At 43.7% G+C, this 24,237-nt stretch overlaps 1 protein-coding gene across 7 annotated transcripts in view; it reads left to right on the plus strand.

Annotated features, from left to right (window-relative positions):
* Positions 1–24,237, plus strand: part of tacc1 (transforming, acidic coiled-coil containing protein 1) — a 192,005-nt gene that overhangs the window by 109,775 nt on the left and 57,993 nt on the right. For 6 of the 7 annotated variants that reach the window (XM_072554141.1, XM_072554137.1, XM_072554140.1 and 3 more), the window contains exon 3: positions 22,143–23,310. In XM_072554141.1, the coding sequence (XP_072410242.1) occupies positions 22,481–23,310 (830 nt within the window). In that variant the 5' untranslated portion in view covers positions 22,143–22,480. The remainder of the gene's footprint in view (positions 1–22,142; positions 23,311–24,237) is intronic. The other variant, XM_072554136.1, reaches the window with a different exon arrangement.

Here is a 24,237-nt window from a genome sequence, read left to right on the forward strand (position 1 = left end):
TCTCTGGTGAAGCAAGTTTTGTTTATAATGCAGGGAGAAGTGGTGGATGATCCCATTGAGTGCTGAGTTCAGTCTGTGCATTGTTGACCAGAGTCCCAGAAAGGTCTGTCTGGAAAATAGCTCAGCAGTTCCCTGGAGAACAGGAGTGTGTAGACTGTATCTTTTTTTGCTCTCTGGTGGTTTAGTGGTCAGGGTTTTCCTGGTGCCAGTGGCTGTCACATCTCCTGTTGATGTGATTTTTTTTTTAACAATGTGGAACTCATTGCTGTCGATACAGGAAGATGGGACTGTCATTTGTCATAGTATCTCATTGCTTTACAACCATTCCGTACTTTAAGTGTTGTTTCTGTTTATAACTAAAGAAACCTAGCAGCAAATTGTGTGCAGCAAGACCCCACAATACCTCTTTGGTAATGATGGGCTAATATATTTTCACAATGTTGACTGAGGCTAAACATTTCAAAGGACACTGGGTTGGGAGCAGAGAGTACTCAATGTAATGCCATATCATCTTTCACATCTTTCATTTGTGTGCAGTAATCACCTTTTGGTTTTAATATCTCATCTGTACCACTGATGGCGCAGTACTCCATCAGTACAGTAAGTAAACCAAGTGCAGCAATGTAGCTATTTTTAAAAAGAGAGCCCACTTGGGAGAACGAAGAAGCTGTGTAGCATGAAGCTTTGTGTGAACTGTATACTGTGGTGAAGTGACCTAAAATTACATTCAGAACCTTTCACTGAACCTCCAGAGGTTTGAAACATCATTTCTGCAAGTTGTTGAGAATCTCGGTTTGTCCACAGATTTTATGTGCTGTCACTGAGTAATTCTATCCGCAAAGCTGAGTCAACTTCTGAAACCAACCTTGTTCAAGCTGAAGAGTAGCACAGCCAAGTATGGGTGAGAGGCAGCACAAATTGCCCAGCACAACAGGCCTGAAATGTTGGACCGACAAGTCCTTGGCAGTCAGAGAGACTTAGTGAAGGGTCTCTGGGGTAATGTGACACAGTAGCAGGATTGCTGATCAATTTGTCTTGAGGACAAGGGGTCACAAGCAAGTTCAAGTGGTAATTTGGAGAGACAAGCTAAGTGTGCTGTAGATTTGAATCTGCATCAAAGAATCAAAGTGATTTCCAGTCTGTGCCTCTTCACTCCAATTATATGGTAACTGTGCTTGAGCATCGGATTTGGAAATAATTATGATATATCCAACAAGGATGCCTGTTTCCCAATGGGCTATTTGTAAAACCACAGGGTGAACTCCAGCTGAGTGAACATCAAAATAACAATGACCTTTGGTCAGAAAGATTCCAGTTGCACTCACTCATGAGTGCAGTTTTCAGATTTTGCTTCCTTACTTTGTGTTTGCGTGTGTCTATGAGTGCACGCGGTCGGAGGATATATGAATATGTAAACAGGAAATGCTGAGAGAAGTGCTTTCAGTTAACTGCTCTCGTGTGTCAAGCCTTTTTTTGAAAAAGGTATCTTATTTTGCAGCTGGATTTGTCACTGCCAGGTTAGCTTAAGTCGCACTTGATGGGTGAAATAACTTAGAAGCTGCTTGGATGCTGCCTGAACTGCTGTGCTCTTCCAGCACCACTAATCCAGAACCAGCGTGAAGTAACTTGCAGACTGGTGGTGCCTTTGCATGAGAGAACTTAATTCAGTGGTTCCCCTAAGCCATGCCTTGGCCTGGATTCAGTTTCACGTATGAGAAATGTGTGCACTGGAAAAGCACAACAGATTAGGCAGCATCCAAGGAGCAGGAGAGTCAATGTTTCAGACATAAGCTCCTCATCACATTCCCGATGAAGGTCTTATGCCCAAAATGTCGACTTCTCCTGCCGTGCTTTTCCAGCGCCACACTTGTCGACTCTGACTTTCCAGTACACTGCAATCCTCACTTTCTCCCAATTTCACTGATGGTTTGGACTTATCACGTGTGGTGATGATGGTCTTGGTTTCTTTGTTCAGTTTTGGCCCAGACTGCTGGGTTTGACTAGGTCCCTTTCCCTCTCCCTTTCCTGAAGAGGGGGGTAACAGAAGCCAGCAGCATGGGAAAATATCAGTTCGAACATTGAGGAAAATTGGGTATCGCTGTCTTGGAACTATTCTTCTCCAGCAAGTGTGTCCAGCCAGCAAGATCAGGGATCAGAATCACAGGCCCATATGCAGTACCCAGACCCATCCCATGTTCCCCAATCCAAACATGGCAGTCCCAGGAGCCAGTGTCTGAGCCACAATATCCATACCATGTTGCACTGAAAATGGTCAAAGCACCTTCATGGAACATGTCTGTGGTAGAGGGAGACAGGTACTCAGCTTGTAAGAGGTTGTCTATAAAATGGAGTTGAGACCACAACCCAACCAGCCATAATACTATTTAATCAAGGAGCAGCTTGAGGGGCTGAGTGGCCTACTCCTCCTTATTCATATGTTTGTGACAAACAGTGAATATTAAGATAACAATGCAGAGGAATGGGATTGTGGGAGACATAGCAGTTTGGATCAGTAATTGGCTTGCTGAAAGAAAACAGAGGGTTGTAGTTGACGGAACATGTTCATCTTGGTGTCCAGTTAATAGTGGCGTACCGCAAGGGTCAGTGTTAGGTCCACTGCTGTTCATCATTTTTATAAATGACCTGGATGAGGGCTTAGAAGGGTGGGTTAGTAAATTTGCAGACGACACTAAGGTTGGTGGAGTTGTGGAGAGTGACAAAGGATGTAGTAGGTTGCAGAGAGACATGAAAAGGATGCAGAGCTGGGCTGAGAGGTGGCAAATGGAGTTTAGTGTGGACAAGTGTGAGGTGATACACTTTGGACAAAGTAATCGGAATGCAAAGTACTGAGCTAATGGTAAGATTGTTGGGAGTGCAGATGAGCAGAGAGACCTCCGTGTCCATGTACACAGATCCCTGAAAGTTGCCACCCAGATTGACAGGGTTGTTAAGAAGGCATACAGTGTTTTGGCCTTTATTAACAGAGGGATTGAGTTCCAGAACCAGGAGGTTATGCTGCAGCTGTACAAAACTCTGATACGGCCACACTTGGAGTATTGTGTACAGTTCTGGTCACCGCATTATAGGAAGAATGTGGAAGCTTTGGAAAGGGTGCAGAGGAGATTTACTCGGATGTTGCCTGGTACGGAAGGAATGTCTTACGAGGAAAGGCTGAGGGCTTTGAGGCTGTTCTTGTTAGAGAGAAGACGGTTGAGAGGTGACTTAATAGAGACATGCAAGATAATCAGAGGGTTAGATAGGGTGGACAAGCAGAGCCTTTTTCCAAGTATGGGGACTGCAAACACGAAGGGACACAACTTTAAAGTGAGGGGAGATAGGTATAAGACAGATGTCAGAGGTAGTTTCTTTACTCAAAGAGTAGTGAGGGTATGGAATGCTTTGCCTGCAATGGTAGTAGATTAGTCAAGTTTAAGTGCATTTAAGTCGTCATTGGACAGGCACATGGACGTACATGGAATAGTGTAGGTGGGATGGGCTTCAGATTAGTATGACAGGGTGGCGCAACATTGAGGGCCGAAGGGCCTGTACTGCGCTGTAATGTTCTATGTTCTAATAAGCCGCACTGTTAAACATTATGAATATGAGAACATGCAAGGTTAAAAATACATGTTTTGTAAGAGCTTTTTAAACCACTGTTAAGCTTTGATCAAGATTGTGATATGATTGCTACCTCCAGTACTGCTTTTAAAGATTACTGATGCTGTAATCTTCTGTCCTGTTTGTACTGTGGGAGTGTTGCCATGACCAAGACCTCCATGTTTATCACCAGAATAATATTTTGGGGTGTTTCTTTCAGTAAGTAGTTTTATCAGATCTGCCACATTTTCAATGCTTTAGTTTCCTTGATATGCTACTGAACAGAACTGAGCAGCGTTTGTGTGTGTGTGTGTGCGCGCACGCCCGCGATAGATGTTTCCTGTGAATAAACTATATCTTGAAACAGGTTTTAAAAAAAAATCAGTTCTGAGTTGAGGGCAGTTTTGTAACTTCAGCTACCATCTGACTTTCCAAAAAGCACTCCAAATGTGACCAGTCTCTCTTTTGTTTTGATGCTGACTATTATTGGAGAAAGGGTACATTCACTTCTCAGTGAACTACACCTTGGACACATAACCGGATTTTTGACAATCTTCACCTGACATTAGCAGCTTCCGAATGGCATTGCCAGCTTAAAACATCGGGAGAGCTGGCCATTGGAGCTGGTGCCATTTTAAGAAAGCAAATCTTAGCAGGACTTATACACTTAATGGGAAGGTCGGAGAGAGTGTTGCTGAACAAAGAGATCTTGGCATGCAGATTCACACCTCCTTGAAAGTGGAATCGCAGGTGGATAGGATCGTGAAGAAGGCATTTGGTATGCTTTCCTTTATTGGTCAGAGTATTGAAAGTACAGGAGTTGGGCGGTCATGTTGCAGCTGTACAGGACAGTTAGACTAGTCCTTGCTGTATATTTCACAACATCAAGATCTTCTCTAGCTACAATTAGCTTGTATTCCAGTACTTAGTATTATTGGACAATAAATGGTATTATTTTGAAGTCTCAGCCCAAAGATACATCTTGACTTTGCCCTCTCCTTGATAGGCCTATTTTGAATCATCAAGCCACATGGTCAAAGACACATGACACATGACAAAAGTAGACATTTCAGCTTTGACCAGGGTTCCTGTCCCACATGACCCGTTCCCTCTCGATTAAACTGGCAGCTGATAGTCATTGTCTTCACTGCTTTGGGGTGAAAGGCCATAGCTCATGTTGTGCAATGAAATGGTCCATGCCTCTGAGCCAGGAGGTTTCAAATACCACCTGCTCCCAGGGGTGCGTAATGACATCTCTAAATGGGAAGAATGGCTACTATTGTAGAGACCAAGATGGGAAAGGGTCAGAAGAGCATGGAAAGGCAATCAAAAAGCTTGTCTTGTCCATATCCCTGAACAGAAACTGTCCCATTGGAAGATGCAACTCCTTACACAAGTCTGCTTCAGATCAGTGATGATCTCCACACATGGAAACAATAGTGACAAAATTGAAACTCAGTGGTGTGAGGATTAATGTGTGAATTAAAAGAAAATACGAGATTCTGTGCTTGTTAAGTATCACAACAGTTGGAAACAATTTGGGTTTACAAACTGTTGACAATACATTTTGTTTCCTTGAGTGCTAATCACACTTGCAGATTTTGTTGTTTAGAGAACAAACAGTGCTGGAAATATTCAGTAGGTTAGACAGCATCAGTTGACAGAATAAGCAAGCTGATATTTCAGGTTGATAATCTTGTGGATATCTGAAGGTTCTCCAAACCCATGGCCCAGTCATCCTCAGTTGCACCAAATATTTAACTTTTCCCCATTTTCAGGGGTGGCATTCAAGCCTTGGCCCACAGGACCCTGAAACCAAATGAATTTCCTGGTTATGTGTGGTTACGTTTCTCTGTCTGCTGTAAATCCTGCTTTCAGCACAGCCTTTGTCTATGACTATTTCTGTTTTAATTACCGTAAAAAAAAAAGCCTTTTCATCTCATGACGCTGTAAAATGAAACCCATGATAATGTTACAATCCTTACGATATACAAGACAAAGAACTGAGGCTGAGACATAAGGATACTCAGTCGGTGTAATTATCAGAAAGCTTCCTGTTCCATTAAATTGAGACCAATGTTGCCTTTATATTTACACCTTTTTGTGAGTGTAAGATGTCCCAAAGCAATTCACTATCGAGCAAGCATTTCTGATTTTGTCAGTATGTTTAGGGCAGTCATTTGACACACAGGTACTTCCCATATACAGCAATCAGATAAATCGGATCATCTGTTTTCAGGGAAGGGTAGGTGTTAGTGAGGATGCTGGGGAAGCATGAGTGCTGTCAGACAATTTACACTGATCTGAGAGGGCCGATGGGAACTTGGGTCCATGTTGGAGCCAAAAGATGGCACCTTTGACCATGCAGCACTCCTTCGGTATTGCACAGAAGTGTCAGCTGAGACTTGGTGCTCAAGTCTTTGGATTGGACTTAAGTCCACAATCATCTCACTCAAAGGTGAGGATGCTTGCCACAGTGTGCTGTAACTGGGAAAAAAACCAAGAAAGAAGAGAACTTGACCAGGCTCAGTTCTTCAGTCAAAGGGTTGTGTATTTTGAGTCATTAAGCATACTGAAGAACATTTTTCCATGATTGGGGTCGTTTGAGAATGTGTAGCTGAGGTTGAGGTTCCTAGTTCTTATGTTCTTTGTAGCTGTCTTGCTAGTGGGCTTCCCAAGATAAGCAACTGGTGTGTGTTGTCATGCCAACTGATCTCTCTGCTTACTTGGTCACTTCCCTCCCTTTTCCAAAGTATTAGATTAGATTAGATTAGATTACTTAGTGTCGAAACAGGCCCTTCGGCCCAACAAGACCACACCGCCCCGCTGAAGCGCAACCCACCCATACCCCTACATCTACCCCTTACCTAACACTACGGGCAATTTAGCATGGCCAATTCACCTGACCTGCTCATTTTTGGACTGTGGGAGGAAACCGGAGCACCCAGAGGAAACCCACGCAGACACGGGGAGAACGTGCAAACTCCACACAGTCAGTCAGTCGCCTGAGGCGGGAATCGAACCCGGGTCTCTGGTGCTGTGAGGCAGCAGTGCTAACCACTGTGCCCCCGTTCTGCCCAAAGTGAGCTGGTATGTACACCAGCTGATCGTCCTGTGCAGAATGAAAGGTTGGTCATTGATTCAATCCATTCGAGACCCATGATTCCACCTTGCAGGATGTCCCCTTCATGGTTCATATGCTGAGAAATGTCACATGTTGGGAGGAAGGAAAGAGGAAACTGACTGTGTCTCTGTCTGATTCCTGCTCAGTTCACCAGCTTGTTTGTTTGATAGTTTAAGTGGGGTTGTGTTGGAAGGAAAATGCTTTAATCTGCCAAACCTTGCAGGTGGAGAATCCAAACTGGCTGCGATTTATGTTGCACACTATGTTGTCTCAGGATTGGCAATGAATGTTCCTGCTTTCAGTTGACCGAGGTATGGTGTCCTGGCATTTGCACCCAGGCACACAAACCCATCTTTCCCACTTTCAAGCTTCAAGAGTCAACAGTAGGCATTGAGTAAAGTGAATGGAGAGCAAGTTTTCAAGCAGCGTTGAAAATTTTCATCTTAAGGGATGAATCAAAATTGCCTTCAAGCTGCATCCTACACACTGTTGTAACATGCAGGCTGAGAAGAGCTGAGAACCTCACCAAAGTAGCAGTTGAATGAATAATCTATGCAGCATCCCATACCAGCACTTGGAATGCCTATTCCCAAGTCTGCAAAATAGCTTTCAGCCTGTTACCTACCCACTGCACAGTACATATATTACCACATATAATGAAGGCAATGCATTAGTTATGCAGAATAATTGACATTTCAATTGAATTAATAGGGATACATTTCACCAGACTCTCAGCTACTGACCAAACCTACTTCACATGGCCCTGTTGCTTCTTTAGTAGTTCAGTTGAGAGTGGATCAATCACTATCACTTATACAGACAAGGATCTGTATTTTTCACATCAGTCTTGGGAGGGTGGGGTTGGAGAGAGCAGGGAGGTTCTGGTTGTGTCAAGATGTGGGTAAGGATGGGAGTAGGCTGTCAGAATTCAATTTGTGAGAATTTCAATTATCGTATTTGAGTTTTGTTGACAAACAATACATTTTGTTGAATGTTTGTTTTTATCCTGTATTCATCTGGACCTGCAAGCAGTAGCAGTGTGAAAGGAAAACAACATTTTAAATTGTATGGAAAAAAAAAGTGTTTTCTTGGTTGGTTGGATCCTGATGGATAGAAATGATCTGGATAAACAGTCAAGTCCAATTCCCCATAAGTTGAGCAGTATTCTTTAACATTCTTTGTAAAACCTGCGGGGCCTGAATCCACAAGAAGGTTCGGTGTCCACTTTGAAAACAGTCTTTAAACTCTCAGACCAGGATTTAAGAAATGCGTTTTAGGAAAATTTTCCAAAAGTTTGCAATATTGTGACTGCCCGTCATTATGCTGAAGACTTAATTCCCACGTAGCTTCCAAGATTTTGTGTGTGTGTGTGTGTGTGTGTGTGTGTACATGTTGGGAGGGGCATGCTACCCATCTTGTTTCTGAAAGTGATGTGAATTTGACATAGTGAAGAGTGTCAGTCTTTTTGTGAGGCAAATTACTTCTTCAGAATGTAAGTGCTCGGGTTATTGATTGAAAGGTGTTGCCTTTTCCTTTGTCTACCTCATGCTGTCGGATCCTACTGCAAGAGGGACAGCTGAGCTTCACTGAAATCTCCTGGTACATACGATATTTCAGATGTTGGATGCAGAGATCAAGGAGTCCAATAAGCACAGCTTTTCAGAACTGACCTCAGGAATTGTGGCAGTCACTCTGTAGAATGAACTCAGTGCTAGATCATTGGTGATATGGATGCAAACAGCATGCTGCTCTTGGAGATTAATAAGATCTCTCACACATAGTCAAGAGTGTGTATTCCAACACCATTGCTGCTGTGATTCCAACAACTGAGTTCCCAGAGCCATTTCAGGGATTTCACATGGACAATCAGTCCCTTGATGCACTCCTGTGAAGGATTGAAAGCATAACGTCGAAGACAAGACAGTGTGCATGCAGCAGAATGAGCACTCTGCTTCAGAACTTGGTGTGTCCTCATTAGCAGGTTAATTGTATATTGCCCAAGCTGGCATTTGTTGACCCCTACAGTGAGAGAAGAGAGAAAAGGTACACCCGTGAATGCCCCTTTGTTTATGTATAACAGAGGAGTCTGTTGAATAAAGTTAGAAATTGCTTATTTTTTCCAACACCGTGACTGGTCAACAGGTAGGTTGACCTTTTGAAATATCATGTTGCTTATGTACTTTTCGGCTGTCATCGACCATGACCAAGTTGTCACAATCTCGCTAGAAAGAACATAGACATTCTCCATGTGGCGGGGTTGGTTTCTCCGGGTGCTGCGGTTTCATCCCATTGGCAAAAGATGTGCAGGTCAGGTGGATTCATTGTGCCAAATTGCCTTGTAGTGTCCAGAAATACGCAGCTTAGAGGATTAGCCATGGGGAATGTGGAGTTACAGGGATAGGGTAAGGAGATGGGTCTGGGTGGGATGCTCATTGGAGCATCAGTGTGGACTCAATGGGCTGAATGGCCTGCTTCCACATCGTAGATACTCTATGATTCTGGTCTGGTTGCCTGCATGTTAAGATAGCAAAGATCACACTGAATGTTTCATTCATTCAGAAAGGTGTTAGAAATTATTCATTTTTTCCTCACCTATTTAATTACAGATGGGCAATAAGTGCAGGCTTAGCCATCAATGCCCACGTCCCATGAACAAATAAAATAAAATTCAGGAGGTTCTCTGTCTTATCCCAGAAACTAGCTGAGTGTGAAAGAAAAGGGAGAGATTGATTATCAATCTGAATTGTTCTGATGCTTTACAGCAGATGGCAAAATTGCAAAAGTTTCCTGTCAGCCAGAACGGTGTAATAGTTGATTGCCCTTGAGGTGGTCTTGGGGAGCTTTCACTTGAACTGTTGCAGTCCTTGGGGGTATACAGATATGCACAATGCTGTTAGGAGGCAAATTTCAGAAATTTGACTCAGTGACAATAGAGGAGTGTTTGGCCGTATCCTAACACTCCTTCCATAGTCATCAAGTGAGCCTCTGTCATAGGGGGAGGGACACCGTCACTGCACCACATGGGGGAAATGGGTCTTGAAATCACAACCTGCCAACAGAACATTGCAAATGCCAAGAATCCCAGGAAGTGGTGTTCTGGAAGAAATGCAAAGGCCTAACTGGAACCGAGAAGAAAGCAGCTCACCCTACCTTGACAACATGACATTCTGCCCTTTTGTTGAGCAGGGGTCTTCACCAGCATTAACATTCCCTTATCCGTGACATGAAATAAAATTAATGACACCGATGGGTGGCACGGTGGTTCAGTGGTTAGCACTGCTGCCTCACAGCACCAGAGACCCAGGTTCAATTCCAGCCTCCGGCAAACAGTCTGTGTGGAGTTTGCACATTCTCCCCGTGTCTGCGTGGGTTTCCTCTGGGTGCTCTGGTTTCCTCCCACAATGCAAAGATGTGCAGGTCAGATGAATTGGCATGCTAAATTACCCATAGTGTTAGGTGCATTAGTTAGAGGAAAATGGGTCTGGGTGGGCTACTCCTTTTGGAGGGTTGGTGTGGACTGGTTGGGCCAAAGGGCCTGCTTCCACACTGTAGGTAATCTAATCTTATCTCAGAGGTTTGTTGATAGGATTCACTTTCCAAGATGTTCAATCTGGATATTTTTGAACCAACCTGTTCAAGGTCATTATTGCACACCTCTGGAACGGGTGGGTCTTGAACTCAGGACTATTAATCCAGTGGCAGGGCACTAACAACCATTACACCACGAGAGCCCCAAAACTTATCCAATCAATGTTCTTCCTCAGGCAATCAGAACTTAAAATGCATCTCACCAGCCCAGGTCTAATTTGTAATTTTCTGCAAATGTGCTGGCTATGAGTAATGATCCATGATTTGTCAAAAATCCAAGTTCACATTGTCTGAGAATTCAGTCTTGCTGGCATTAAGTTGTCATGCCTTCGACATTGCATTACTATGATTATTGGACAGTTCAGAAGAAAATGAGCAGAAAACAAATGGTGCTTGGTGTTAGATGGCTTTGAGCTGTCTTCCTAGCTCCAGTTCCCTCTCCTCTGCTATGTTTTCCTGTAATGTAGAGTAGACTTTAGAGGACAAGGGGCTAGCAGACAACCTGGTCCCTGAGGCTTATCAATGAAGTCTTGTCATTGGTCATGTACAAGTAGTTCGGAAGACTGTGTGTTTTAGGAGAGCACCACTGAACTTGCTGCATTTCTGCAGTGATGGATACATGGGCCCTTCCATCATTCTGTATTATTTTCTTGGCAAGGAGAGGTTACTGGGGCTTTTGCAATGATACATTTCAAATTGGTTCCTGGATTAAAGAAAGAACTTGTCTATTTCTGGTTTTAGATATTTGTCTGGTTTTCACTGCAAGACTATCAGTAACACATCGCCATCCCAGAACAACAGAGTAAGGTGCCAGATAAGAAGGGAACCACTTTTACACTTGTGTCTATGTGTAAGTGAGCATGAATAATGGAAGTGTCTTTTTCCTGCTGTCAGAGTGGGTACTATTTGTTGACCTTTGTTCAGCCAAGCAGGCTCACTGACTGGATGTTCTGATAAAGCAGTCCCTCTGAACTGATGACTGATGCACTGAGTTGTATCGTGTTGCTAGTTTTGTCTCCTAAACAGTTTTGTCTGGAATACCCACTCTTGGCAGGAGATGAACTGACCGTCTCTGAGCTTTCAGACTGAAGGGCAGATTCCAAAGAAGCGAGGCCCAGTCACTAAACTCTAACCTCTTTGTGTTCCATTTGATGTGATTCTTCCAGTGTAATTATCCAATTGTCATTATTCTCCCTTTCACAAGTGATGCAATGGTCCAGTTCTGCAATCATCCGTGCAATCCACTGCACTATTTATAGCTTTTGGCTTCAGAACATGTTTGAGGCTCAGCCAATACAATCTGGTTCGTACTGAGCCCATACTCCTGCACACGTGCCCCTGTAAGCTGGCTGTCAGGAAGCAGATTATCAAAAACTGTACACTTAAAATTCAGGAACAGCAGATTAGAGTTTGAGGGAAAGTACATCTTTTCCCAAGTTGCCTTGGTAAGGGTTATTCTTATGAAAGGTGCTGTGAAATAAAATGAGTGATGTCAGGAAGATGGAAAAGACTTTTAAATATATTACATGCACCACAACCTCTGGAGATTGCTAAGTGTCTCATAGCCAATGGAAGTGCTTTGAAAATACAGTCCATGTTGTATTGTAGGGAATGCAGGCAGTCAGTTTGTAGATAACCAGCTCCTACCAATGCTATTGCATTGATCTGTTTCAGTTGTCTTCATTGATTGGCCACTTCACTGGGGTGATCCCTGCTGTTCTTGTTTGAAATAATGTCATTGGATCTCCTGAGAGGGCAGATGTGGCCTCAATTTAAGGTCCCACTCAAAACTCAGCACCATCAGCAGTTGGGACTAAACTGGAGGAAGCAGAGATTCCTGTACTCTTGTTTTTTGGAGTGAAGTTCACGTTTGTCTTTTCAATCAGAGGTCAAGGTATTACCAACTGAACCAAGGCTGACACTTCTTGCTTGTGTGTGTGAGAGATGTTGGGATTTTGCACCAACTGTTCTTCATAGAGGTGGATGGGTTACGGGAACTTGGTGCCTGACGTAGGGGTGTTTTGTTGGAGACAACCCAGATCCATTAAAGTGTTATTCTGCAACACTTTTCTCTTCCACCCCCTTAGTGTTTAAATATAGTGGAAGATTAGATTTGATCTGAGTTTGATCTGTTCATCTGTTTGCACAGCATTCAAAACCTGGCCTGGTTTCATGCTGTTTATGAAATGTCTTTGAGACTTCTGCTATGTTGTATGTTCAAACTTGCTTATCTTATAGTGGATGCACATAAGCTGTTTGATTCATTATTCTCAACGCAAAATCATTTTTACTTTTCTGTGAATGTTTGCTGATTGCCGCCTCATTGAGACAGATCCTAAAGGGGTTTCTCTGGCCTCTCGACAGTCAGAAAATTAATTTTTGGTGCTGATATTCCTGCTCATATGTAAGACTAAGTCATACAAGCCAAGTGAAAGTTTGAGTGATGCAAATAATGGGGTCATGTTTCTGTAGTGCAGTGGCAGTGTTCTTAGTGCTGGACTAGGAGGTCTGGGATTACTTCCCACTCTTCCAGAGGTGTGTCATAACATCCTTCAGCAGAATGATAAGAAAATATCAAAATATGGAGAGACTGCTACAAAATAAGTGGAGGTTTGCTTTTTCCAAGTCATGCATACAGCAGGAAAGGTTGGATTTTAAAATATGAAGAAGTAGCATTGCAGCGATAGGTGTATTGCAGGTGTTGACACAAACAATAACTCATGATTTCTGAGTCAGATTTTTAAGTCTTTACAATCCCCATTTTTGTGTCATTTGTAAGTACTGCACAGCCACAATTCCCACTGAGTCCTTTGATTTGTTTACCTTGTTGGTTCACTGCTTAAGCTGAAGGTTGTAAACTTCCAATAATCTGACTGTCCCGTGGGGTCACTCATGGCATGAAGGTCACTTATCAGGGATTTGGGTCTGATGAATTGGTCAAATTCTAGCCAAATAGGAAGATTTATTGAGCATCAAGTGTGACATGACAAGCAATTCACATTGCTGTATAGGTTCTTCTTCAGGTGTTGTTTCTGGACAGGCCAGGGCGCAAATTCGGCAATAGCCTTGTGGTATTATTACAAGACTATTAATCCAGAGATCCTGACAATGTTCCAGGCGCATAGTTTTCAATCTCACTGCGGCAGATGGTAGAATTTGCATTTGATTAAAATCCAAAATTAAGAGTCTACTGATGACCATCAACCCATTGTCAACTGTCAAGAAAAACCTATCTGGTTCATTAATGTCCTTCAGGGAAGGAAATCAGCCATGCTTACCTGGTCTGGCCTAGATCCACAGCCATGTGATTGACCCTCAACTGCGCTCTTTCCCTCATCACATCAATGATTTTTAAAAAAAATCTCCTTGTAGACTTCTCAACCTTGTGTGTTTTTTTTTCCACATTCTGTAACCTGCTCAGACCTTTTGGACTTAGCTGATCCCAACTGAATCGAGATGAGCACAGGACATTGCTGATGAAGGGCTTTTGCCCGAAGTATTGGTTTTCCTGCTCCTCAGATGCTGCCTGAGCTGCTGTGCTTTCTCAGCGCTACTCTAATCTCCAGCGTCTGCATTACCCACTTCCACCTGACCACAGCTGAGGACAACCCCTTCCATTTGGATCATTCTTTTCTTCACTACAAGTCTCATGGATTTTACTCCTTTCTTCTATCCACAAATAATTAATCCTCTCAGTTCACAAATCTTTTGGAGTCAATTCTGCAGTTTTGAGGGCAAGCCATTGACCTTGAATTGGTTCCTCCCATCTGGTATTACCAACTAAGATATAATGTAGCTAATTAACATGGCTCTCACACAGCCAGAAGTTCTTGGAGTGGATGCTGGGGAGAGATGGTTCACCTGCTCGTTGACCATGCTGACTGAAATCCTTACCCCCTCCCCCCCCCCCCCCCACCCACCCCCAGCAGCAAGTCCCAGCTGAGTCCAGTCTGATGGGTCAGTCTGTCTTCAGTTGTAGTCACTTCTGGGACTGTGGTCAGTCCCAAGAGTTGTGGATGCTGAAGTCGATGTAAACGCAGGGATTTTGGGCCAGTCCTTTTGATGGACCACTGGGATAGGGGGTTGATGCAGACCAGGGTTTAGAGGTGTTGTGGGGGGATTTGGGGCTAGGATTGTTCCCTCGATGGGCAGCGGAGCCTTTCCTTTTCAAAGAAGGTGTCTTGATCATCTGTTTCACTTGGTCCTCCCACTGCCCTTTTTCGAGAGAGTTTTCATTAAATTATTCAGACACATTATGACCCACCTCTGGAGCAGGTGGGACTTGAATCTTTTTTTCTGCAATGTAAAACCCAGCACATGTCCTTGTCATCTTCAGTTCTGAAGAAGAGTCATATTGGACTTGAAACATGAGCTCCATCTCTCTCTGTACAGGTGCTGCCAGATCTGCTGAGTTTCTCTCAGACTGCCTTTTTTTTTTGTTTCAGATCTTCACGATGTACATATACTTTGCTTTTATTCTGTTTGTATGGGGGTTGGGGGGGGAGGTTCTCGTCTGACTGTCACAACGTGTAGGAATCATTATCACAGCTAGTGGTGTGACTGAACATGATCTTACTCTCCCTCGCAACCTTGTGATAAGATGAAGCCACAGAAAGATGTTTCTTAAATTGAGCTAATTTTATCATTGCTTCTGCACTATGACAAGAACATCAGTATTACATGAGCACAGCCCGATATTAAAGTGCAGAATTAAAAATACGTGCTTTAACTTCCTGACAAATCGTCATTCTGCAGCATGATTTTCTCACACCACTTGCCCTGAGCTTCATCTCAACAGGGCTTTAATCTTTCTTGTACCAGTTGCATTAGCCAGCATTCCATTGGGCTTTAGAGAGGGAAGGGGTGGATTGAATTCCTGGGATGGTGTGCAACTTCCCCACTGTGTCTGTTTCATACAGATGGGGAGCTCATTACACACACTTGCTGGGTAAGACACGTGAGGCAGAATTTACATGGAATTCTGCACTGCCCTGATTTCCAGCTCAGTGACGTGTCACATCAACATTTGCCTCTCCAGGATCCTTCCTTGAAATGCATCAGCAACAGCCCTCCACTAAATCTACTCAGTCATCTCATTCAAATAAAACTGGATGCAAAGCATTTGGAAGAATTTGCAAATTGAAAACAAAAAGCACAGATGTTCTGATAAACTTTGTTCCTGCGACTCACTTCTCCTCTCTTGCATCAGCGCCTGTGGCACATCCTAACAGCTGTCTCAACATCTTGGGACCTAATCTCACCCTCTTCCAGTTAGTTTATAGCCCTTACCCCTGCCAAACAACTGGTCACAACTTGAACTGAAAAAGATGACTCACATTTCCAGTAGCCCTTACAGCCCTTGATTCAAGTATGTGTGTAGGAGTTAATCTCCAGGACTTGATTCATTTAAATATTGGTCTGCCTCTGAGCATTGAAGTTGCTCAAAGTTTCCTCATCACTCACCAAGAGTAAATGCTCAGTGATTGCTGCTATTCCTCTCCCTTTCTCCAAGCTCACCCCCACATCCCACCACCCTCTCCTAATGTATCCTTTATTCCAGAATCAGAGATATGAAATACACGCACTTCAGACCACTGTCTGTGTAATTGGTAATTCGTGGATTTGACTGTCCAGGAGAAATGGTTTCTTTCTTTTCGGTGACAGTTATTCTGGAATGGTGAAAGACACTGACTGAGAGACTCATGTCTGCAAAATGATAAAAAGTGGAGTTCTTGGTGGGAACTTAATTTCAGAAGTGTGTTTGGACTAAATACAAGTTTCCTAGAGCTTGGAACCTCACTTGAAAGCAAGTGAAAAGGAAGTTAGTTGCATTGTTTAAATGCGATTTGCTACTTCGACAAGATTTGCATGGCTGACTGTGAGGATTTTGGTTACACAATGGCAAGAGGATTTTGCCTCTGGATTCATTCCTCCCATCGACCAGCCAGGTCGTACCCACTACCTGTGTTCACCTATCACTACTTCACCACTCTGCCCCTCTCCCCCACCAAACCTCCCTCCCTCCCAGACTTTATCTGCAGCTCCCCCTAACTCCACCTCCATTTCTGAAGAAAGGTTACACCCAAACTGTTGACTTCTCCACTTGCTGATGCTTCCTGGCTTGCTGTGTTCTTCCAGCCTCCTGCCTGTCTACTGTGGAGATTGACTGACTAGGAGAAAGTGAGGACTGTGATGCTGGAGATCAGAGTCCGAACATGTGGCACTGGAAAAGTGCAGAAGGTCAGGCAGCTTCCAAGAAGTAGGAGAGTTTTCATTTCAGGCACAAGCCCTTCATCAGGAATGTTGGGGGTGGGGGAGATGTCTAAGGGGGTTGAGAGATAAATGGGAGGGGGTGGGCATGCAGGGAAGATAGATAGATAGAGGAAGGTGGTGGGTGATGGTGATAGGTTGGAGAGGAGGTTGGATTGGTTAGGTGTGAAGGAAGATGGACAGGTAGGACAGTTCAAGAGTGCTGTGCTGAGTTGGAGGGGTGGATCTGAGAGAAGGGATGGGGAGCTGAGGAAACTGGTGAAACATCAATGTGGTCTTCTCTACATTGGGGAGACAGGATGCCAGCTTGCAGAGCATTTCAGGGAACATCTCTGGGACACACGCACTAAACAACCCCACTACCCTGTGGCCGAACACTTCAATTCTCCCTCCCAATCTGCCAAGGACATGCAAGTCCTGGGCCACCTCCACCACCAGATCCTAGCCACCCAACCACTGGAGGAAGAACACCTCATTTTTCACCATGGGACCCAAATGGGATCAACATTGACTTCTCCAGTTTCCTCATCTGCCCTCCCCCCATCTTAACCCAGATCCAACCCTCCAACATGGCACCTCCCTCTTAAACTGTCCTAACTGTCCATTTTCCTTCCCACCTATCCGCTCCACCCTTCACTCCGACCAATCACCATCACCCCCACTTGCATCTGCCTTCCTAGCTACCTTCACCCTCCCTGCCCCACTACCCCCCCCCCCCCACCCCAGCCCCCCCCCCCCATTTATCTCTGACCCCGTCACCCTCCACATTCCTGACAAAGGGCTATGCCCAAAATGTTGATTCTTCTCCTCAGATGCTGCCTGATCTGCTGTGCTTTTCCAGCAATGTACCTATTTACTCTGGAGCAGGCACTGCTGTGTGTGGTTGGGCAGAGAGTTCAGTTCCATTGCACTGAGATTCTTCAACTGGCTTTTCTCCAGCTTTTGAGCAAGAATCTGCACCTGGAACGTGAACTTATTTGCTCTCTGTGCAGCGGTTTGTCAGAAGGAGGTGCACAGAAACTCTGACTGCTCATAGTATCTGAAGTGGAGAGTTAACCTTTGGCCTGCTTAGTCCAAAATTCAATTGCATCTGTGCTATCGGATGGACAGACCTGGCCTTTTCAGCTCATTTGAACCTTGGTGTACTGCAATATACTTAAAATGCAGAATTAAAAATACATGCTTTAAGTTCCTGACAAATCATAATTCTGCAGCATGATTTTCTCACACCACGGACTCTGAATTTCATCCCACCAGGGTTTTAGTCTTTCTTGTACTAGCTGCGTTAGCCAGCGTTCCATTGGGTTTTAGGGAGGGAAGGGGTGGTTTGAATTCCTGGGATGGTGTGCAACTTCCCCACTGTGCTTGTTCCATACAGATGGGGAGCTCATTACGTATTGCATTTGCTGGGTAAGACATATGAGGCAGAATTTACCTGGAATTCTGCACTGCCCTGATTTTCAGCTCAGTGATGTGTCACATCAACATGAAGGTTAAACGTATAATGGCTTGATTAAAAATCTCAAGAGTCAAACTCCTTTTTAGCTCTTTGAAGACAGAGTTCATCCAAAAAATCGGAGCCAAGGAATTCTGGCAGCACTATTTGCAGTTTCACAAGACACACCAGGCAGTGTCCCAGTTGAAAAACTGAGGTCTCCTGTTTAACATGCAGATAAGAATCTTTTGCTTGCAGAGAGTCTTGTACTTTCAGAACCCTCTTAGTCTGAGACTGGTGGATGTGGGGACAGAGAAATACATTTCTAATGCAAGAGTGGGTTGATTATTAACGACCTGGGAGAGTCCATGGATATCTGTGAGGAGGTAGAAATGTGGAGTTAAGGCTATGATCGATCAGCTGCCATCCTATGAAATGGCAGGGCAGGCTATAGGGGACGAATGTTCCACTCTAGCTTCAAATATTATTATAATTACCCTTTACAGTATCACAAAACACTGCTACTAAAGCAATTTTTCTTAAACAGTGTGACAAAGGTGCAGTATAATCCCTTGACATATTAACAGCTATCTTTAGAGTTGTCTCTCTGTCTGTATGGTTTAGCATATTATGGAACAGAAGGTAAACTGAATCTCAGCTCTCTTGTTTTGAAACTTGGTCCACAAAGGCAATTGAAAGCTTGCACTCTGTAAATCACTGCACATCAAAGTGAATGAAATGGAGGTTGATATTTGCAACTGCGTTAGGATTTTAAAAAAGGCAAGCTCTGACTGAGTGGATTTACTCCAGGATCAGAGCTGAGCAATTCACATTTCAGCGAAGCTTCATTCATGGTATACAATGCAAAGTGAATTCCCAATATCCACGATGCAATGCAAGAGCCAAGCCAAGGTCAGGAACATGCTGGCAAGAAGGTAGACAGAAACTAGGATCGTCGGCTGCTCAACTCTGAGCAGCCAAAATGTTGGATAAAGTCGTGTGACTAGCCACGAATAGGTAAAATCAGATGAACTCAAAGGACCATGTCATGTTATGTCAAGGTTTTGGTGCTGACTGTGTGAGAATATTCTGGTGATTAGCAATTGAAATTGTTCACAATATATCTCACACGTGCATTACATTGTTTTAGTAGACGTAAAACTCCAACGTTGAGAACTTTGAGCCGATATCAAACCCAACAGCAGAAATGAGTCACCCGGTTTGGTTTCACAGAAGGATCATAGAATCTCTGCAGTGTGGAAACAGGCCATTTGGCCCATCAAGTCCACACCGACCCTCTGAAGAGTAACCCTCCCAAACCCATTCTTCTACCCCTATTACTCTTCATTTACCCCTGACTAATGCACCTAACCTACACATCCCTAAACACTATGGGCAACTTAGCATGACCAATTCACCTAACCTGCACACCTTTGGACTATGGGAGGAAACCAGAGCACCCAGAGGAAACCTGCACAGACTCTGGGAGAATGTGCACCCTCCACACAGAGTCATCCGAGGGTGGGATCGAAGCCGGGTCCCTGATGCTGTGGGGCAGCAGTGCGAACCACTGAGCCACCGTTAAGTGCTTTATTGCCACTTGTGGCACTTAAAAGCATCAATCGGGCATAAGCAGGTCTGGGTACCACTTCAGAAAGGATATTTTAGCTCTGGGGGGGCATGGATTTAACAGAATTGTAAGGCCTCCAGGTAAAATTGAAGACATTAGACTAAATAGGGTGGTATTTGTCAAATTTAGACTGTTTAAGTGATGATGAACAAAGAATTGCAGGATATTAAGGAGAACAGAAATAAAAGCCATGTTTCAGGAATGAGATTCAGAAACCTGTTTGTGCACAGAGTGGCACAAGTTTGAAATTCTTCTGCATATGGTAATTGATGTCAAGTACATGATACATTTTGAAGCTGTGATTGACTTGAGCTTTGTTTTCCAAGGCTATGAAGGGGCATAGGGCAAATTGAACACTTGGAATTTATTCACAGTTCTGCTGTGGTCTCAATAAATGGCAATACTGTGAACGGCTTCCTCCTGTTCCTGTATTGTATTGCTCTGTACCTGACTGTGGAATGGTCTTGATCGCTGTTGGTGTTCACTTTTTGCTTCATAAAGGCTGAGAATGTGGGAACAGGAGACCATTACGCTCAGAATTATTGTTAAGTATGGAGAAACGTTCAATTTCTACTCATACATTACTATTTAACATTGAAATATAGACCCATGAACATCAATATTCTGTTCAGATTATCTTTGGCCTTTAGGTAATGATTGGCATTTAAGCTTGTCCTTGATCAAGCACAAATCTTTTGTGGTTTCAAACCAGCCTCTCAAGTGAAAGAGCTTTCATTTTGTTGCCTTGAAATTATAATGAGCAACATTAAAAATACAAAAGTTGAGGACTGCAAGGAGATTTAAACAGTATTTTCCTCCCATTAACTTGGTGCTTTTTCACTTGCTGTAGAACCCTGTTCCAGGAGCACAACAAACTTGGAAGTCATGGGGAACAGGCAGGGCTTACTTTCCCTTTAAAGGAATATTATGACAATCAAGCTGTCATTTAATTTTTATCTAAATCAAGCACTTCAGCTCTTCTTGAGGGATACAGGGATGGCTAATCATAAATGTCTTTAATTTCTTTACAATAATAATGGTGCAAAACCAACTGGCCATCATTTAACTTTTTTTTATATATATATATAAAATGAAATATAAGTGAGTTGCAATTCACACCCTTGGTTGTATGGTTTTTATTTCATAAATTTCAACTTGCCTGACTAATAATTGTCAAAGCTTGAATAATTTTTAAGAGTCCAGCGTAATTATCCAACCACATTTTCAAATAGACCCTTATCCAGCACCTGCCTTGCATCTATTAAAATGAAGTGGCAGATTGGTTTTCCAGGATTCTTCACAGCAGTACTCTGCACCAATAGCTGTAAAAGGATTTCCATGACCATCTGTGACAAATGCACTGTTACTGAATTATTGATCTGAAGGCAGTGTGGTGGATTCTGTGACCAGCACCATTAAAAGCACGCTTTTGTGCACATTGATGAACCTCTTGCTTATGTTGTAGTTTTGACCACGGTTATAACTTCCTATCAGCTTTGAAATGTAAACTTGTACTTGCCGTTGTGCGAATAGTGGTTTGTTTGGCTTTGGTTGTGGCATATGTTGTCAGCTGTGTTGCTGATGGGATCCCATTGAAGCATCTTCTAGGTAGGATATGGTAGGAGTTTGATTTGAAGCAAACCTTTATTTTCAAATTGCTGGCTGTTAAACCTTACCTAGGGCTTGAGGAAGAGTGCTATTTTACTTGGGTTGGGGGCTGGACTACTGTGCTCAGGTCTCAGTCTGGGGATCCATACAGCATTTACTTGAGAAAGTCATGACTTCTGTGCATCATCTGGTTTTTGTAACTGTACAAACACATTCCTGCCCCGATGTTCCTGTGCACTCTTCATTTACCGTGCAAGACACTCCTTGCAACTATTTGTGTCTCTCAGATCTGCAAGGTTCTTCATTGCTCTGTATTGACTCTTCTTCCACATGGTGTATAAGTGTCCAAGTTTGCTGGCCAAACAGAGGTGATGGTAACACGCTTTGCTTTGGCTTTTGACGTATCTGCTGTGGAACAGAGGCTCTTTCTATGGAGGGAGCTATGTGCCTGAGGCTTTTCCCCTGCTGCAAGGAGGTGCTTGGGCTCACCTTGCAGATCCCTCAGTGAGGTGAATGAGGTCAGTTGGGCTCACCAGGGACATGGCTGACCAACTGGCTGCACATAGTGCCTCCTGAAGCCTCACGAAACTGATTGAAATACAGTCTTAATGAGATTATAAACAGTGCATCTTTGCCTTTGTTTATTTTATAACGTGTCTGATTCTTTTCATTAAGCAGTGACCAGTTGATTCTTGGGCTGAAATGTTTGGGTAAATCAGTGTGCATTGAATGATCGATCTGTCCAATCTGTTGTTTAGCTGGGCAGCTTGATGAAACTGTAAAGCCTGGGCAAATTGGACAAGCTCTTTGTGCTGATATTTAAGTTGCTGTATCCCAGTCATTGATACTTTTGTTCTCTTTTCCATTGACCACATGACCTTTGTCTGCAGTAGACTTGCACCCTGAAGACGAGCAGTTGTTAGCAGAATCGCCACTGCCTCTAAAGAGCCTGGCTGAGAGTCACTCATTGCTGGAGTCAACCCAGTATGATGCTTCACGTAGCTTCAAGCCTCATGATCGAGTAGGACTTGGTATCACTGGCAGTATAGCTTCAGCCCACACCATCCTTGCCAGTCAGTGCTCTGAGGTACAAAACGCTCTGGAAGTTAAGGAAATTGCAGATGAAGTAAGAACAGGCAGAGATTGTCCACCAATTTCCCTCAAAAGTCCCTTGCTGCTGCCAGATAGCATATCAGAAAACCTGGGGACCAGTGTCCAAGGAAGAGAGATGACTGTGTCTGAGGAAGAAGTACCAGCCATGGACCAAAAGGCAGAGGCCTTGGATGTACAGACTCTACCTGGTATCACCGAGTCAAAAAAGGCAAAACCTCCTGTCCCGGAAGTTGAGACTGTGGAAGGTGGGGCATCAGTAAAAGATAATGTCGTAATGAAAAGGACATCAGGCTGTAGTTCTGACCCTAGTGATTTTCCTGAGATTAAGAACCTTTCTAACACAGGAATGTCAGGGATTCAACCATCGCCCCCAGTTCACGGACAGCCCTCTCTCTCAGCGAATGGAGCAGACGTGGATGAGCTGGGGCCACAAGCAGAACACAAAGACTTGGCACTTAAGCTGGAGTTTGACTTTTCAGAAGATAAGGAAAATGCAGAGGGGAGGGTGCCAGTGCCAAGGAAAGTGGGTAAAAAGCCTGGCAGCAAGTCCAGTGGGAAGAAACAAAGAACAGCAGTCTTGAAGGCCAGTGCTTCTGAAGAAAAAGACACCACTCCCACCACCAACTTTGATAACATTCCCATTCCAAACAAATCCTACAATTTGGATTCTACCAAGTGGGATGATCCCAATTTCAACCCATTCGGCAGCTCCTCTCATCTACAGAACTCTCCCACGCAGCCGAAGGCCTCGTATACATTTGATCCTGACTGCTTGGATTCAGTTGACCCTTTCAAGCCCACCAAAACGTTAGCCAACACATTGGAGCCCCCTGCTCCCTTGGAGCTGGAGACTGCCAGGACTGAACAGCCCACTATGGAGGGAGCACCCGATGTGGGGAAAGTGGCACAAGAGTCACCCAAGAAGAACAAGCCCCAAGTGATAACGTGAGTTTTGCTAATTTAATATCTTTAACTCACTAGCTGTCTCTTTGTCATGTAGAAATGCTGCAGCACACAGTGAGAAGTCATTTTTGTAAACTTTGAGGTTTGTTAAAATTTAAACCATCCATTTTGTTCAGAAGTCAGTCAGGTCAACAGTTTACTGTGGAAGACTTCTTTTTCTTTGTAACGCTTTGCTCTTCCCTTACACTATTTGCTGACATCACAGAGATCAAACAATTTCAGCCTCAACCCTTGGTCTTCCAAATCATTTTGTGCATTTGTGAGCCAGACACCTCAAACTCTTGAACTGTGGAGCTCTGAGAGAGGCCATTAAATCCACAGCGTGTGTGCCTGCAAGAGAAACTCTACCCCCATGTGAATAGCTTTCACATTAATGTTTGAGTCTGTCACTCCTCAGGGCTTAGTTTCAAAGTTTATTTCCAATTACGTAAATGTCACCTGCTTTTGAACATAAATGCTAAAACCAGTCCTGATGCATGTCAGGGGAGGGAAAGGGAAGTAAACAATTATAGTTTCATTCAGTATTTAATCATCTGTTTGGACATTGCATTGTGATAAGTGGCTTCAAACAATGAGAGTTTTGGGAAAATGAACAGTCATAATTGTGCTTAGTGCAGTAATCTGACTACTTATTTTCTACTAGATACTACTCACTGAAATCGGCACTCACTTCTCCATCCCTCAGTCAATCGGGAACAAAGTGGGTGAACTGGTGTTTCAGTGCTATTGTGCCATTGAAAGCCAAGAGTTCTCACTGGGAGCTTTTGTCATAATTTACTGTGACATTCTACACTCTCCTTGGCTGCTGTCCATCCTGAAAAAGTACAACTCCCTGAAATAACTTGCACATTGACCAAGTGCAGCAGTCAGCCTGATGATTCACGCCCTATGACTTTTCGCGTCACCATG

Source organism: Chiloscyllium punctatum, chromosome 35, assembly GCF_047496795.1.
Source record: "Chiloscyllium punctatum isolate Juve2018m chromosome 35, sChiPun1.3, whole genome shotgun sequence".
NCBI classification, from domain to species: Eukaryota; Metazoa; Chordata; class Chondrichthyes; order Orectolobiformes; family Hemiscylliidae; genus Chiloscyllium; species Chiloscyllium punctatum.